Here is a 16,281-nt window from a genome sequence, read left to right on the forward strand (position 1 = left end):
TTTTTTATGTAAACCCCAAACACCAGAAGGTCTTAGAACCTATAGTACTTAGTATCGTGCATGGGTTGAAGGTTGACAAGATCAAACAAGATACTTGTTGACATTAGACTTGAATTTCTGGATTGTAATTTTCCGAAAATACGTATGAAGGGAGGTTGTTCCAGAAAACAGAAGTTGAATGAATAAATGACGAAGAAGAAAAGTTGGTTCTGTGAGTTTGAAGTTGGACAGTAACTTTGACGAGTTGTGGCACGTGTTCGGACTTGTTTGGAAGAGAGAGCGGGAATTACAGAAGCCATTTCAGAAGAACAGTGCCCATGGAAGTATCTATAGAAAAGCCATGCAGCAGAAACAGAGTGGAGAGTCTTTGTTAGAGATGTCATTAATTAACCTAACTGCACTCTTTTGAATGGGATCTAGAAGCCTGAGAGATGTTTTGGGGACACAGCCTCAGATGTGGGAATAATATTCCATGTAATATTTGTAATGAGAATAAAAGCCAAGAGAGATTAGAAGTCAGCGTAATCCTCAATAGAGAAATGTGATCTTGCCTAGAAATCACAGTGTCATCGAAGATAAGCATAGGAGCAGAAGAATTCTTTTTTGCGAAATATAAGACAAGACTGAGTTTTAAAAGGATTGAAATCAAATAAATTATCTATGACTACTGGATGATTACCTGGAGATCAGCATTTAAAGAATTTGCAGTGGATATTCCAGAAGTTCAAGCTGTTTGTGAAGTGCAACGTGGAAGCTTTTTTAGAATATCTTTATGCCAAAAACATTAAAAAGCCTTTGAAATGTCAACAGTAACTTCTTGAGTTTCACCAAACTTTTCCATTGAATTTGTCCAACATAAGCCAGATGGGTAACATAAATCAGAATATCACCAGTGTATCGACACTGACGGAATCCATACTGGCGATCGTTGATAAGATGGAAGGTTTCTAGAGAGTTTAAGAGTTGGCGGTTAATTGATTTCTCCATTACTTTAGAAAAAGTAGAAGTAAGTGCAATTGGTCGATAACTGCTTTACAATTGTTGCGAGCTTTGGTGCAGGCAGAAAACGAACCTGGAGAGAATTGGATACAAGCTAATTGCGATATGCAACATTCTTACCTTGAACAGCCTTAGCACATTTATTGGAAAATCAATGTTTAGATAAAGGGCGAAATTTTAAGGTGGAGTGTGGAATAAAGGATTCCATCCCTACAAGAATAATTTCACTGACAAGATATGAGCAAACATTGATATCAGCAGATTTAAAACAGTAATCCAACCAAGGAAAAGAAGAATATAAATCTCGCATATCATCCCATGTTGTATTCTTGTAATGCCGAACAACACAAGGTTGATGGTCGCTTCTCCAAATGGCGACAAGAGAAAGCTCCATTGGAGAAGAGACCATCACCAAGTTGTGATGAGGTGTCTGGAGAAACCACTTATCTCCATTGTTATCAAATTGTAGCAGTGTGCTTAATGATTTTGTAATAACTGAGAGCAAAGTGGAGGAGAAATTGTTGAAGTTAAACATAAGAAAGGCACCTGGGGTGGATGGGATCTATCCAGTTATTTTAAAGGAGGCGGCAAAGCAACTAAGAAAACCCTTAGCCATAATTATGAGAGCATCCTTGGACTCAGGGGAGGTTCCCACGGACTGGAGATGTGCAAATGTGTCCCCAATTCACAAAGGTGGATCGAAGGGTGACACGAGTAATTACAGACCAGTTAGTTTAACTTCTGTTCCGGGTAAAATAATGGAGTCGCTGGTTAAAGATGCATTGCAGGATCATCTAGACAAGACTGCAGCAATAATTCAAACACAGCATGGGTTTGTTAAGGGAAAGTCTTGTCTGACAAATTTGATTGGTTATTATGATGTGGTCACAAAGGAACTGGATGCAAAAAATAATTTTGATATCATATACTTGGATTTCAGGAAAGCTTTTGACACTGTTGCGCATGGAAGACTACTGTACAAATTGGAGCAGAATGGTATTAAGGGTAAGTTGCTACAATGGATAAAAGGATGGTTAAGTGGGAGAAGACAGAGGGTGGTAATCAATGGGTGCTGCTCTTCGTGGACTAATGTTATTAGTGGAGTCCCACAGGGTTCGGTGTTGGGTCCACTGTTGTTTTGTGTATTTATCAATGATATTGATGAAGGTATATCAGGCTTAATGTCGAAGTTTACAGATGACACAAAGGTTGGCAGGGTTGTTAATGACAGTAATGGCAGTGTGCTACTGCAACAGGATCTAGATAATTTGGGCAGATGGGCTAAGAAGTGGCAACTGAAGTTCAACCTTGACAAATGCAAAGTACTGCATATGGGTAGAAGTAACCCCAGAGAAACGTACCAACTGTGTGGTACTACACTTAAGGTGGTAGAAAATGAAAAAGACCTGGGAGTAATTGTGCAGTCAGATATGAAGTTTTCTGACAGTGCAGACAGGCTGCTAGGGCGGGTCATGGGGTTTTGTCAATGATATATAGGAATTTTGCTAGCAGGGAAAAGGAGGTGATTGTCCCTCTGTATAAGGCAATGGTCAGGCCACGCCTTGAGTACTGCGTACAGGTCTGGAGGCCTCATTTTAGGAAGGATGTAGATTTGCTTGAGCGTGTACAGAGAAGAGCAACACGATTGGTGAGGGGAATGAAGGGATTCTCTTACCAAGAGAGGCTTAAGTTCTGCAAATTGCAGTGGCTGGAGACTAGGCACCTGCGCGGTGATCTGATTGAGGTCTATAAGGCCTTGAATGGGTTGAGCACGCTGAATTCTGATGGGATCCTTCCACTTGTCAGATTACCAACCTACGGGGACATAAGTTCAAATTAAGAAAGGACAGATGTAGAATAGATGTGCGGAAATTTGCCTTTAGCCAGCGGGTGGTTAATTGCTGGAACAAACTTCCATCTGTCGTTGTAGAAGTTGATAGGTTAAATAAATTTAAGGAGGAACTGGACAGGCATTTGGAGGGAATGGTGTGATTTTTTTTTTTTTTGGCTGATGCTGCATAAGCTCCTACACTTGCTTTCTTGCATCATGTGCCACTACTACTACTACTACTACTATTGTACTTATAAGGGCTGTTTGTGAGAAAAAGAACAAGCGTGTTGGCTGTGTGGGTAGGATTGTCTGATATTCTGGTAGATATATAAAAAATCTGTACCATGTCATTATTAAATGCAAAGCCTCAGCGTCTCTAGTAGTTGAGTCCGTACAACTAGAAAACGAAAGAAAGCTAGAGTTGCGAAAATTAAAATCACCAAGGAAAATTATCTCACTATTAGGAAAGTTGGACTGAAGAAAGTGAGGTAGTCAAAGAGTTCCAAGTGATTAGTAGAGTTGGGAGAACGACAGAGCCAAAATATAAGTCTGAGAGAATTTGGTAGAGAAAGAGAGATTTAAGCCAGCTAAGATCGAAAAGAGAAAGCAAATTACTCAGTCTCTGACAGGGAATACCAGAGTGGACATATGCACAAGTACCACCCTTAAAGCGAAAGGAAACATACAGCGAATAATTTGGACAGCTGAGATGAGATGAGATGAGCAGTGGTTGTATCAACTGATAACTGGAATTCTATCAAAAAAAGTACATGGGGTTTGGAAGACTGCAAGTGGAAATGGACATCATTGAGATTATAACTGAAATAACGTGTATATGTGGACGAGGAAGTGTTTCGGAGGTTTAGATCTTTTCGCAGATAAATTTTTTCTATTAGTTTGAAAATTCATGATGTATTCAGCAGTAAGAAAAGGTGGGGAGGACATGCTATATAAAGTAATGATATTTTTGGATATGGAGTACACATAGTAAGAATATACCGAGCTCCTTGAAATAACGAGGCCTCGACAATGCCCCCCCCCCACGTCACATACACTACTCTTTCTTCCTCCAGTCACTATCTGGCAGAGTAGAGTCAGCGAGATTATACATTAGCTGAAGGGAATCCTTCTAGAGAGTTACCAGTAGGTTTGGCCAGGAGGATTATCTAGCAGCCGGCCTGCGAACACCGTTGTAGAGCTGTACCCGCGAAATGTAAGAAAGATTGGAGCTCGCCATGATGTCAATCATACCCTCAGAAGACATCAATCATACTGCATGATGGAAGAGATGGGGGGGGGGATTGTTGGAGCTTTGCTCTGGAGACTAATCATCGGTTCTACCCCTTCAAACCTCTAGTTAGCAAAGTGGTGGTATTGCATCGGTTGATGAGAGTCATCTACCACCTAGTATTGCCTGGTAACACAGAGGGGCAGCATTCCTCCGTGTGGTGTGGACGTCACACCGCAACCTCTGCTTTCGTTGGTTCGCACCTGGATGGTCATACCCAATGTTAACAACAGTCCCACTATCGAGAAGGTGCAAACAGATAATTTGGTTCTCACATACCAACAAGACTTCGCTGAAATTAGATCCAGTCTCGCCATCACCACCTTGAATATTATTATCAGTTGCAGACCAACTAACTCGTCACGTTGTGAAAAAAAGCTGATAAAAGTTCCCAAGGTGGGTTCGAACCCAGGCCTTTTTCACATAACATGTGAAGGGTGGCAGTTGTAACCGCTGTGCTAACCTCGAGTGCGAAAATGTATTGTAAATTTGCAATTTTATTCTTTTGTATTATGTTGTCAGTTGATCTGTTTTTTTTTTTTTTAAATTAAAAATCAAAGTTTACTTGAGGAGGGGATGGGAGGAAACACGAAACCCTCGCCCAAGACCAGCTAATTAAACCACGTCGTGGAAACTCATGGCAAAAAATTTCCCCTGCAGACGGGAATCGCACCTGTGCCTTTTCTGCACGCGGACTTCAGATGAAGGCTTCTAAAGGTCCATTCATTTCTGCTAAATGATTTTAGAATTGAGAAACATTATTTATTTATTATTTTTATTATTACTGTCCATGCATAATTTGAATGCCACACTAGCAACAACGTTAAACTGTACCCATCATAAACACTTTATACAGCTGGATCTTTCAATTGTATAAAGAAAGCAAACTTCATCATTTAACACTCTAAAAACAGTTGATTAAATTTACTTCATGTGTATTATAAATGGAATATACTGTAAATGTTAAATAAGTTATTATTAATAACTTATGTATTATTAATACAACTTAGGTAAATTCGATGAAAATTTCAAATCGCCTTGATCTCAGAAAGCGAAATAGAACGTTACGTACGCCAAGATGGCGGCGACCATGGAGGGGAACTCTAGAGTAAAAGAAAACTCGATTAACCTAAGTTGATGAAAAACTTACCTCGCATTCAAAGTTATTTTGTGCGTTCGTCGTTGGATAATTTCATTGTGTGAAACTGCAACTTGGAATCGTTCTACAGCCGCTGATAAGATCCAAGCACGTGGCGCCCCAATGGCAACCAACGAATGTCCATCTTGTGAGGCCTTGAAAGGTAACGTTCAAATTTATATATGTAGATATTTATTATCATCTGATGGTTTATTTGTATTTTTATTTGATTATTATTACTTGGTTATTTTATTTATTATTTTTTGCGATGCAGGATTAGGGGCAGCTATCCCAGTAAGCTTACTTCGATATGCCACTTGTCACTAATACTTATTAGTGAAAAGTGACATCTAGTACCCTAGCCAAAATATCAGAAACCGAACTTCAGTATGTTGTAGAACTTCTATGTGCCTGAATTACATCTTGAATTCGAGGTGGCATGGGTTCAACTAGTAGCCAAAAGATATATGTGAAATTTTAAGTCATTAAATCGAAAAATAACTAAGTCGAAAAATAATTAAGTCGAAAAATAACTCCTCTAGTTCCTTCAGAGATGAGAACAGTCTGCGTGTCTGTATACTACTGCTTTCTAATCTGTCCCAAAAGATTTTAATAGGGTTCCGATAAAGAAAGGAAGCCGGGCGAATTGACCAACACGTTCCCACTGACGAACAGATTTAGCACGGTGGATCCTGGAAGTGGTTACGCTCCTTGGTAAAAAGGAGGAATTGTTAACTAAGCATGATTTTGTAAATTTAAAATCTGCAGATGCCTCTCTTCGTGCTTGTTAGACATGTATGTCTATCCAACCCATGTTGTGAGAACATTCAACACAAATTCTCAATATTTTGTATATAATTCACCTTTTGTGTAAATTTCTCGGATCGAGCTCGCATGTACTCTATAGGTTTATGTAGTTTATGCAGAAGTTAATACCTCCTTTAGTTTATGCAGAAGTTAATACCTCCTGTAGTTTATGCAGAAGAAGACACAATGTGTAATGGATCAACTGCCTCTGCAGTTGCCGACACGCTCTAAACACGGAAAGGACAGAATTCATGGGATACGTGGTTACTGGGCAACGCGACGCTGTCATCCCTCTCGCTAGTGGACGAACCCACCGCTTGGCAGGTATATAGGTACAGTGCATCTCTACATTCATGTAGATGGTAATTCGATGTCAGTATGGATAAACGTCGCGAGTCCCATTGCTAACACCACGACACAGGACTCTACGCATCAACTGGGCGAAAGAACCGAAAGAACATCGGCAGTGAACCTTGGATGATTGGAGACAGGTTTTCTGGCCCGATGAATCCCGTTTCCAGTTATTTCGAGCGGACGGGAGGGTGCGTATCTGGCAGAAACCGCACGAAGTTCATGTCAACAAGGAACTCTTCTGGCAGGTGGACAGTCGGTAATGGTCTGGGACGTGTTCAACTGGCATACGTTGGGCCTCTGGTACGTCTAGACGCATCGGTGAACGGTTCAGGTTCTTGACCATCCTTGAAGACCATCTGCATTCCTTCGTGGTCATCGTGCACCCACAAGGCAATGGACTCCTCCAGCAGGACAATGCGCTTCCCCACAGAGCCGTGGTGACTAGAACATGGTTCGAAGAGCATTCCGCAGGTTTTACCACCATGGAATGGCCTCCCCGTTCATCAGACATGAACCCTGTGGAGCATTTTTGGAATGCTGTGGAAAGGTCCGTTCGAGCTTTGGATCCTCTACCCAGGAATGCGATGGAATAATGGACAGCGGTGCAGCAAACATGGATGGAAATACCTGTGGAACGCTTTCGTGAACTAGTGGACTCAATGCATCGCCGTGTGATTGCCCTTATCCGGGCGAAAGGTGAGCCTACCCGTTATTAGGTAGGTATACCACGATTTCTGTCCACTCAGTGTACCTGCCTTGTGTACAAAAGAATGTACATCAAGATTGATCAGGCCATAATATCTGTTTCCAGGATACAAGGCAATCGTGTGAGCCAAGCCATTGGAGCCTTTCCCATTTTAGCTAAAACTAATGGTCTACAAATACGGAGACAGCTGCCGAGCTCCAGTTCCATGTGCACTTTACAGATTTTATGGGTATTTCTGGCCCAGGTTGAAAGTATTCAGTAACTGCTTGACAGATCGGCAATTAGACCTTAGAGAGGTCGAACTGCCGATTCGCCGAGCAGTTTCACATTTCCTCTCCTGTCTTATTCCCTTTCCGCAACACTTATTCGTTCCGGAAGTGGATCTCGTCTCTTCTAACTACTTCCTATTAATTTTAATATTGACCATACGACAGGAGCTGGCGGAAGTATACAATCCATCGCTGATCTCCCAGTATATCCGGAAGTGCTTTACACTAATACCGCTTCACACTTCTGAAATTTGGTCCTCTGCTCTTAGTTCCTACCTAAACGGATACCTCGGATTAGAATATTGGCAACTAAGATAGATGAGCGGGATGATGAGCAACCATCTCAATATTTCCACATCCATCTTCCGAGTAAATCTGGGCGCCCCCCCCCCCCCCCGGAGACATCTAATGGCTGTAAGAAACATCTTCGCTCTAGCACGGCTCATAACAGGCCGAATAGATGCTCCAACTGTATCAGCTTTAAAATCTGGACTAAAGAAGGCAAGAAGAGATTATTCTAACTCTTGCCTTCCCCCTCGACAAACCCTTAAAAATCTGAATTCCGAGAAATATGTTCCCGATCAATACCCTAGAAATCTGCAATAATAAACAGCTACATTTAAAATAGTTGATCATTAGTCATTATATATCTACAAATAACTTATATAACTTCAGAATATGTATAATTTCAATATTTTGTATATAATTTAACTTTTGTGTAAATTTCTCGGGTCGAACTCGCATGTACTCTATAAGTAACACAGTCTATATGTAGCACCTCGTACAACAGATTCTAAATAATACACCCCTTCTGGCACATAGCCGCCCCGCGATGGTCCGCATTTTTTGGATGGATAAGCAGATAATAATAATAACAATAAGAGCAAAAATACCAGTTGATTAAAGGTGTACCGCATTACAAGTACGAACCCCAGGCCACATTAGAGATCCCTACTCACAAACTATACTGGGACCTCGCCATAATAGGGGACAAAACGATCTCGCACAACAGACTAGACAGAACGCTCATTGACAAGAACGTAATGGCTACCTACCTGATCGACATAGCGTTGTCCAACACTAGCAACCTCCAGAAAACCTACGACAGGAAGTCAAAAGAAATCTAGAATATAAATCAAGTAATGACCATCCCAATCACTGTCTCAACCACCAACATAGTGCCAAAGAGCCTCCATAAGAACCTAGCAGTAAAAGGCCTTGCAAAGAACACATATGGAATTCCAGAAAGCGGAGATCCCGAATACCTGTAGGATAGTCAGAGAGTTCCTCGACCTATAGTAGTAAATGGACATAACGACTATCTCACACACCTGGTACCAGTACCCGTCGTAGAATGGGAAAAACCCATCAGGAGAGGAAAGAGGTGATGATGATGATAATAATAATAATAAAATATAGATTTTCATAGTTCTTAATATTTTGGCCCTAGCTTCTCGAACATCAACAATGCCCTCTTCTGGAAGTTGGTTATAATATGTGTTTTGTCCATATCGACTTCAAATTTTTGGTCTCTGATTTCAATACATATTTTTTATACTGTCTTTAACAAAATAGGGCGAGGTTTCAAATATTTTGCCTCGGCAGTATATATGTATGAGCCCTGTTTCATACGATCGCTGTTAATTTTTTAAGATGTCATTCCCCCCTACTCTCTCTAGTAAAAATAAATGCGTTTTTTTTAGTGACATTAATGACCACTTACTTAAAAAGGCTGTTCCACTTAAATTTATTAAGCAATTACCATCTTTAAACGCGGAGTCAGTTATTAGACGCTTGTTTTGGAGACAAACAGTTTGTCATTCTTTGTTAAGAATAACGGTATAATATATTAGGGACGTACCAAATTTGGGATGCTAAATGATGCATACTGGTCGATTTCCTACTCAAAGAAAAGAAAAAAATCCATGCAATTCGTAGGTTCAAGCAATTAACTGCAAGATGCATTTGATGAAACGCACACAATGAAAAACACCATGATCTGACATCGGAGACGATCGCAAAGTACAGCTGAGAAGTGTCTCTTCATTTCCCTCCCCCCTTTCATGTCTTACTTGGCTCTCACAGATTACCACCTGTTTGGGTCCTTGCAAGATCATAGAAGTCATTACTATGAGAACGGCGAGACAATTCAGGAAGCGGTGCGTGACTGGTTACAAGGTGCTAGAACGGCTTGTACCATAGCGGGATTTTAACCCCTCCAGATCGTTATGGTAATTTTGTACAAAAAAATTGTGGACGAAAAAATACCCAGTACATTACAGTAACCCAATGACGATTTTTTAAATTTTTTATTTTTTTATTTTTGCCCCTCGTATTACTTTACTGAGCATACTATACATAAATGAATATTATAATCGAATATACATTTATTTTTAACTAAGCTTTAATTAGGTAGGTGGCAGTACTGCTGCCATCGCGAATGACTTGAATATTCCAAGCTAGGATTTCTTTTCAAAATAGATTTCGCATTTGTCACCAGGTCCATTACTATAGACGTCGCTGCCATCATAAAAAAAATCACTATTTGAACTCTTCTTAATATTTTCATGCATAATCAACTTTTTCCAGTTTTAATTTTTGTTTTAAAATTTTAATAAAATTTATAATTTTTTCTAAACAAGTCAGTCATTTTTAAGTCTGGTATTGAAACATGGTCTTCTCAAAGAGCAAAAGATGGCGCCACCATGAAGCATAAGAATAAGATTAAAATACAGCTTCTTCTTTCGTCCGTTCTGTAAACAACGCTTTCATTAAACGAACAAATAGTTTTCTAAACCAGAGTTTTCTGGCCTCGCTGGCTTCCCACTTTGCCTTACTCTAACTATAGTAAAATACCACGTCCACTATACTGGAATGAGAAGGTGACGTCATGATGCTCAGCCAATCCGATTCCTTTATGGTTGTCACGACGCAGTGTTGGTGTGTACAGCTAAAGCACGCGGCAGTATGACAGTACTAAGGCGGCTGCACAGAGATGATGGCGATGCGGCGGGTCGACTTAGTGGGGTGTGGTTTAGTGAACTGGAGGCGGGGGACCAGAATGAAAGGGTTGCTTAAGGAGAAGGTAAGTGATTAAAGATTTAGCGTACTTCCTTTAGTCTGGTAAACGTTGAAGATGAGAGTGGATAATGCCTAAGGAATTGAAGAACAATGTCTTCTTTATTCCTCTTCCTTCCTCCAACTGGCTAACACGCTCCTTTCTAGGATTTCCAGGGTTTTAACCAATCAGTGGTCGCATTTCAATGAACAGTGGATTCAGAGCCATCCATTGTTTATTGAATTCCTCGAATGATTATTTTGGAGTGAACGTGCGTCTACGACCGATGGAAAAAATGAAAGAGGAAAGGTTAAGACAATGCAAGAGACGCCTAATTCAGTCCGAGTGACAATTTTCTTTTTTTCAAACAAAATTATAGGATTCCAAGAGGATTTAACCACAGTCTATTTTCTTTATCTTGGAGATTGGTGGAGTATTTGGATTCCTCGCTCTCCCTCGAGCAAACTTCGAATATTCTGTGTCCTCGTGACGACGTGTCGTAAGACAACTTTTGCCACTTTGACAGCTGATACGGTGATATAACAATGCTGCGTTCACAGCTGGGCTACAGTCGGAGAAACGAAATATTGATTGCCGTGCTGTGGAGTGTGTTTGAACAGTAGGCTGCTGATTTCCGTTGGCAGGGTGGGCACCGGTGAAATTAATTATTGCGTTCTTCAACGACTTCCTGTGGTACTGCAGAGAATTTTGAGGAAATTTGTGTGAAGACCTGCCTACTTGTTTCCTACACGCTCTCTAGAAGCAACCACAGCGTTATGTGTTCTCTTCAACTCCATTACACTCTTAAATTCATACCATGCCGTGATTGCAGCGACTAGTGGTGTTAGTATTCCTCGTAGTGTCATCTTTTGGGGGTACGTAAGCCCCCTTTTCCCCCACCACACACTTCTTTTTGTGATCAACACCCAACCGATGCCATGGAAACCAGCGCTTGGAAATTGATGTAAACAGCATGACCCATATACATAATATCAGCTTGGATTCTATAAGCGACACGTATCATAGGTATGTTGTCGTCAAAGGCGGTCACAGACTGCAGGTTCCGATCTGTGGGAGATAACAGACATTAAGGAGGAGAATGTCCCTAATGGATTAAATCCTGAGGGACTGAGTGTCATTTGGAGTTCAGGAATTTGTCCTTTATAGAAATTTCATATGCAATTCATAATATAGTTTATTCTCCTTTTCCCTTCTTCCTAATAAATGGTGCAGCATTTACTGGGGAGAAGGATAGTGAGTTAATTTTTCCAACGTCAGACTGTCTCTTCTAGAACGAAACTCCGTGGACCATTTACGAACTGGTTTTCCTTTTACTATAGACCTATATCCCAAATCACTGACAAGTTCACCTTGAATTCCAGTTCCTTTTTTTTTGCCATTGTTCAAAACAAAAAAAAAAAAGAATTGCAAAAGGTTTCTTTGTAGGAAATACTATTTCCTCTGTATGGATGAAAAATAAGTTAAAAGGAGCTGATAAAATAGAGCGTACAAGTACATAAGAAATATAGGGTTCCGATTGGAACCCTATATTTCTTTATCTTTATCCCAAAATTAAAGAATTAAAATATAGAGTTACGAAGAAAGAGAGAGAGACAGAGAGTTCTAATGTTTTACAGCTTACTCTATCTTGGGTATCTAGTGTTTTTTTTTATGCTAAATCACAGAAAGGAATTTATTAGAGTCCCTAATTACGTTCTAGAAACAAAATAGCAAACCAAATTTATAAATTTGGTTTAGTTGTATCTTCATTTTAAAATTAAGAAGATAAGAATTTATGAAGACAAATTTGAAAGATATTCCAAAGGCAGTTATAAAAACATTTATTAGAAATTACAATTTTATAAAAAAAAAAAAAAACTGACTTTCAAATTTCTGAAAATCTAACAATAAGTGAAATATTAAAATATAAATAATTAGCGCTTATAAAATTATTTACAAACAAAATAAACTTAATTATTAAAAGTTGTAATGAATAATTAATAAGCTACTGACTTCATAAAAAGAAATATTAAAGAACATTATTAACTGATCACTGATTGCTATTTGTAACTAGGCTAACGATCTTGAGCCCTCACCAGGTGTACCTAGTCCGAAAAATTTGGCCAAATATTCATGTTACAGACATAAGATTGCATACCATACGGCACTTTACTCATCATTGTGTAAGATGTTTCATTTATGTACCTCCCGTTATCTGTAATCTTGTAAGTGACGAAATCGATTTCCCTCATCTTTTGCTCAATTTACTCTTTAATGTACCATCCCAAATTACCCGCTCCGGAGTAATGTTAAGCTTTTTGAAGTGAATACCGTAAATTTAATATAATCAACAGATGAGACGAACCTCGAAGGTACATCATCATAATGTTGATCTTATGAGTAATTTTGCTTGCTACAAGAAACTCAATGTTTTCTTTTCTTTCGCTGATTTATTGAACTCAGTATGAGTCAGAACTTCCCTGAGAATTTTGAAAGCTGTTGAGACGACCACATTTCTTGAAATTTTTTTATTCAAATAAGCATGCAAACAATTTTTCGCTATTATTTATTATTACATTTCTATTTCTTTCTTTTTTTTTTATTACTTTTTAATGACCAAAGACTTTTACGTTCAACCCGGATGGACGTCGTGACATCGACGAACAAACGTTTCCTGCAGAAGATGCAACTACCGTGGGTCTCGGCGCACCCCCTCCTCAGTCTTGTATGCCATTTGTTGGTATACAAGGGATATACTTTTAGGGACAGAGTACTGTAAAATCTAATGGATTAATTTCGGGAGAGTGGAGTAGCCATGTACAAGCCCTTGACCGTCTTCCATAATAGTCGTAGGTTCTCCACTGTGATGGCACTACATCTGTAGCTACACAACACGTGGAACGTTTTCCAATACGAATGAAGGTGTGTTCTCATAAAATTTTGCGTCCATGCCAAGCATTTAAGAACCATTCATCAGTTGACTGTGGTATTTATATATAAACAATTTCAGGGTGCTTTAATTAAGTAGTTCTAATAACTTTTTTTTTAATAAACCTCCCAGCCCAAACATGATTACGAAGTTTGACAGAGGAATGCTGTACCATCCTGTATATATATCTGTGCAGATATCAAATAACAGTCCCATAATTGAGAAGGTTTGCTTTTCGCTATTTCCTCGGACTTAGTAGAGCCAATGTAACCAAACTTTCCTTAGCCTCTTTCATTCAGGTCAAGGATGTTATGTCCTGATCCTAATGTTTGATCTCCTCCGTCCCCTTTCCTAACCAATTCCACTACAGTACACCAGTGGTCGCCAACCTTTTTTTGGTTGAGCACCCTTATTTTACTTAAAAGGACTAGTGCGCACCCCGGAACAAAAAAAATATATATATATATAAGTTTAATATTTTTTTAAATTTAAAAATCATTTACATGGAAGGCATTATATCTAAAATCACATATAATTTTAAAATATGACAAATAAGAAAATACAAAACAAAATTAAATTGAAGTTCAAGTACAAAATGATAAGAAATCATTAATGTAAAAAGTGTAGTAAATGTAATGCAATACTATCTGTATTATAAATAATTTACATGGTATGCATTATATCTACATATAATGTATTATATCGAGAATATATATCAGTGTGGAAAACAGCCCTCACGATTTTATTGAGGATTATCTCGCGCACCCCACTTTGGAGACCACTGCAGTACAGTAGATAAAGTTCAAAGTGGTCCGTCCATGTACTCCAGAGAGAGAGTAAAATTTTGGATCCAATCTCTGGTAGATTATAAAGGATTTTGTATGGTAATGATTCAGCGTTTCATTTGATTAAGAGCCTCCTCTTTCTTCCAATAATTCTCTTGATCGTTTTCATCAACTCAGGGATAATGTAGTGCTAGATGGCTCTTTTGATGAATTTTAAAATATGTTTCAAAATGATAAAATATTTAAATCTCCAAAATAATACACAAATTATATAAGACTTTCATCGGAGTTATTTCAAAGCGATATGACTTTGGGAGGGGGATACTTTAGTTGATATTACAGTATATATAAATATATATAACTTTTATGCTGAAACCTTACAAAAACTCCTCTGCCTTTATCCTTTTCCACTTTACACCTACGAAGTTAAATTGAATTTTATTATCAATCTTAACTATGTTTATCACAAATTCGTTAAAACTGAAATATTTTTCACAGTCATTGTAAATAGTAGTAGTAGTAATCCTGTAATGGTGTGCGTTAGAATAAATTAAATAATGCAAAGAGTTCAGTTAATATCTCCGGACTACACAAAACATCAACCCGAAGACGAAATTGCTGGAAGAAATCCCAAGGAAAAACAATTTATATATTTTTAAAAATCTGAAGGAAGTTGTAGAGATAAAATTCTTAGAGAGAACATATAGTTGCCATAGAAACATGATGATCACGAGAATACAAAGACCATTCTACTCTTGAACGTAAATTGTAAGCTGTTATGCATGAATTTGGGAAAAGATTGTTCACGATGTCCCAGGATTTCGAATCTGCATAATCAGGTTTTCATAATTGTTTAAATCGTTTTTCATAGAAGCAGCAAAAGCAGAAGAGGGTGATAATATCGCAATCAAGTACTTTTAAAATACATTTGAAATAAAATTTCTGTTTGCAGAGAGCAAATTTTATTTATTTATATTTATTTTATTTGCAGAAGGTATAATTTTATGTACACTATAGTCATAAAACTATTCAGATAATAATGTTTCAAGAAAAATGGATGTTTATTCAGAATTTTGTACCTTGGTCTATTTTTTGGCATTGATGGCAACTATGATTCGTCTGGGAGTATGGCAATCAATTTATAAAATTGTCTGGGTTGGGTTGTTTAGAATTGGCATCAAGGTATCTGAAGTCACGAGACGCCAATCATTGTGTCTCTAAATTGCGTTCGTTTTTAGTCAGTTTGACATTCCACGGCAGTGGTCTCCAAACCTTTTTGGTCGCGCACCCTTATTTTGCTTAAAAGGACTAGCGCGCACCCCGGAATAAAAAAATAAATATATAAGTGTAATATATTTTTTATTTATACATCATTTACATGGTAGGCTTATATCTAAAATCACATATAATTTTAAAAGATCACAAATAAAAAAAATACAAAACAAAATTAAATTGAAGTTCAGGAACAAAATGATACGAAATCATTAATGCTAACAAGTGTAGTAAATGTAATGTAATACTATTTGTTTTATTTATAAATAATTTGCCATCGGGACGGGAGTCGAACCTGGGCCTTTTTCACACAGTGAGATAGCAAGAATGCTATTCACCGAGTACCGGCAAAGGTATTTACGTTGGAGGGCAGCTAAATTTTCTACTCTCCTTCCTTCAAAGCAGTTGTCAGCTATAAATAAATAATTTTTCTGTTTATACTCCGAGACGAACACCTAGTGAGGCAAGTCCCCAGGACAGACAGAGAGAAAACAAGAAACTATTTAGTAGTCACGAGATTTGAACCACGGTCACTCAAAGCGCGTGTGCTTATGCACAATTTTGCTTGACCACTCGACTATGGCGGGCAGTCGAAGAAGGTGGCACGTCGGTTGTATCATGACGTGATGTTTCTGCTCATCTCAAAAATATTTACACGGAATTAACTTCCTATGCTGGCTACAGTTCTATATTCTATATTATGTAGCACAGAGCGGAACGGAAAGTAAAATAAAATAAAGAGTTGTAGTTAAACGAGGGTTTAATGTTAAACTGTAAAAACATAATATGTTAGATACATACAGTAACCAGTAATACAAAAAGCTTTCGGGCTTTATGTTGCCCTT

At 38.4% G+C, this 16,281-nt stretch overlaps 1 protein-coding gene across 1 annotated transcript in view; it reads left to right on the forward strand.

Moving 5' to 3' along the window:
- Positions 1 to 10,349: 10,349 nt before the first annotated feature.
- Positions 10,350 to 16,281, forward strand: part of LOC150083677 (calcium uniporter protein, mitochondrial-like) — a 271,021-nt gene continuing 265,089 nt past the window's right edge. The window contains exon 1 of the mRNA XM_090378117.1: positions 10,350 to 10,477. Coding sequence (XP_090234243.1) covers positions 10,388 to 10,477 — 90 coding nt within the window. The 5' untranslated portion in view covers positions 10,350 to 10,387. The remainder of the gene's footprint in view (positions 10,478 to 16,281) is intronic.

Source organism: Mastigoproctus giganteus, chromosome 7 (assembly GCF_048544385.1).
Source record: "Mastigoproctus giganteus isolate SK-2022 chromosome 7, ASM4854438v1, whole genome shotgun sequence".
NCBI lineage: Eukaryota > Metazoa > Arthropoda > Arachnida > Uropygi > Thelyphonidae > Mastigoproctus > Mastigoproctus giganteus.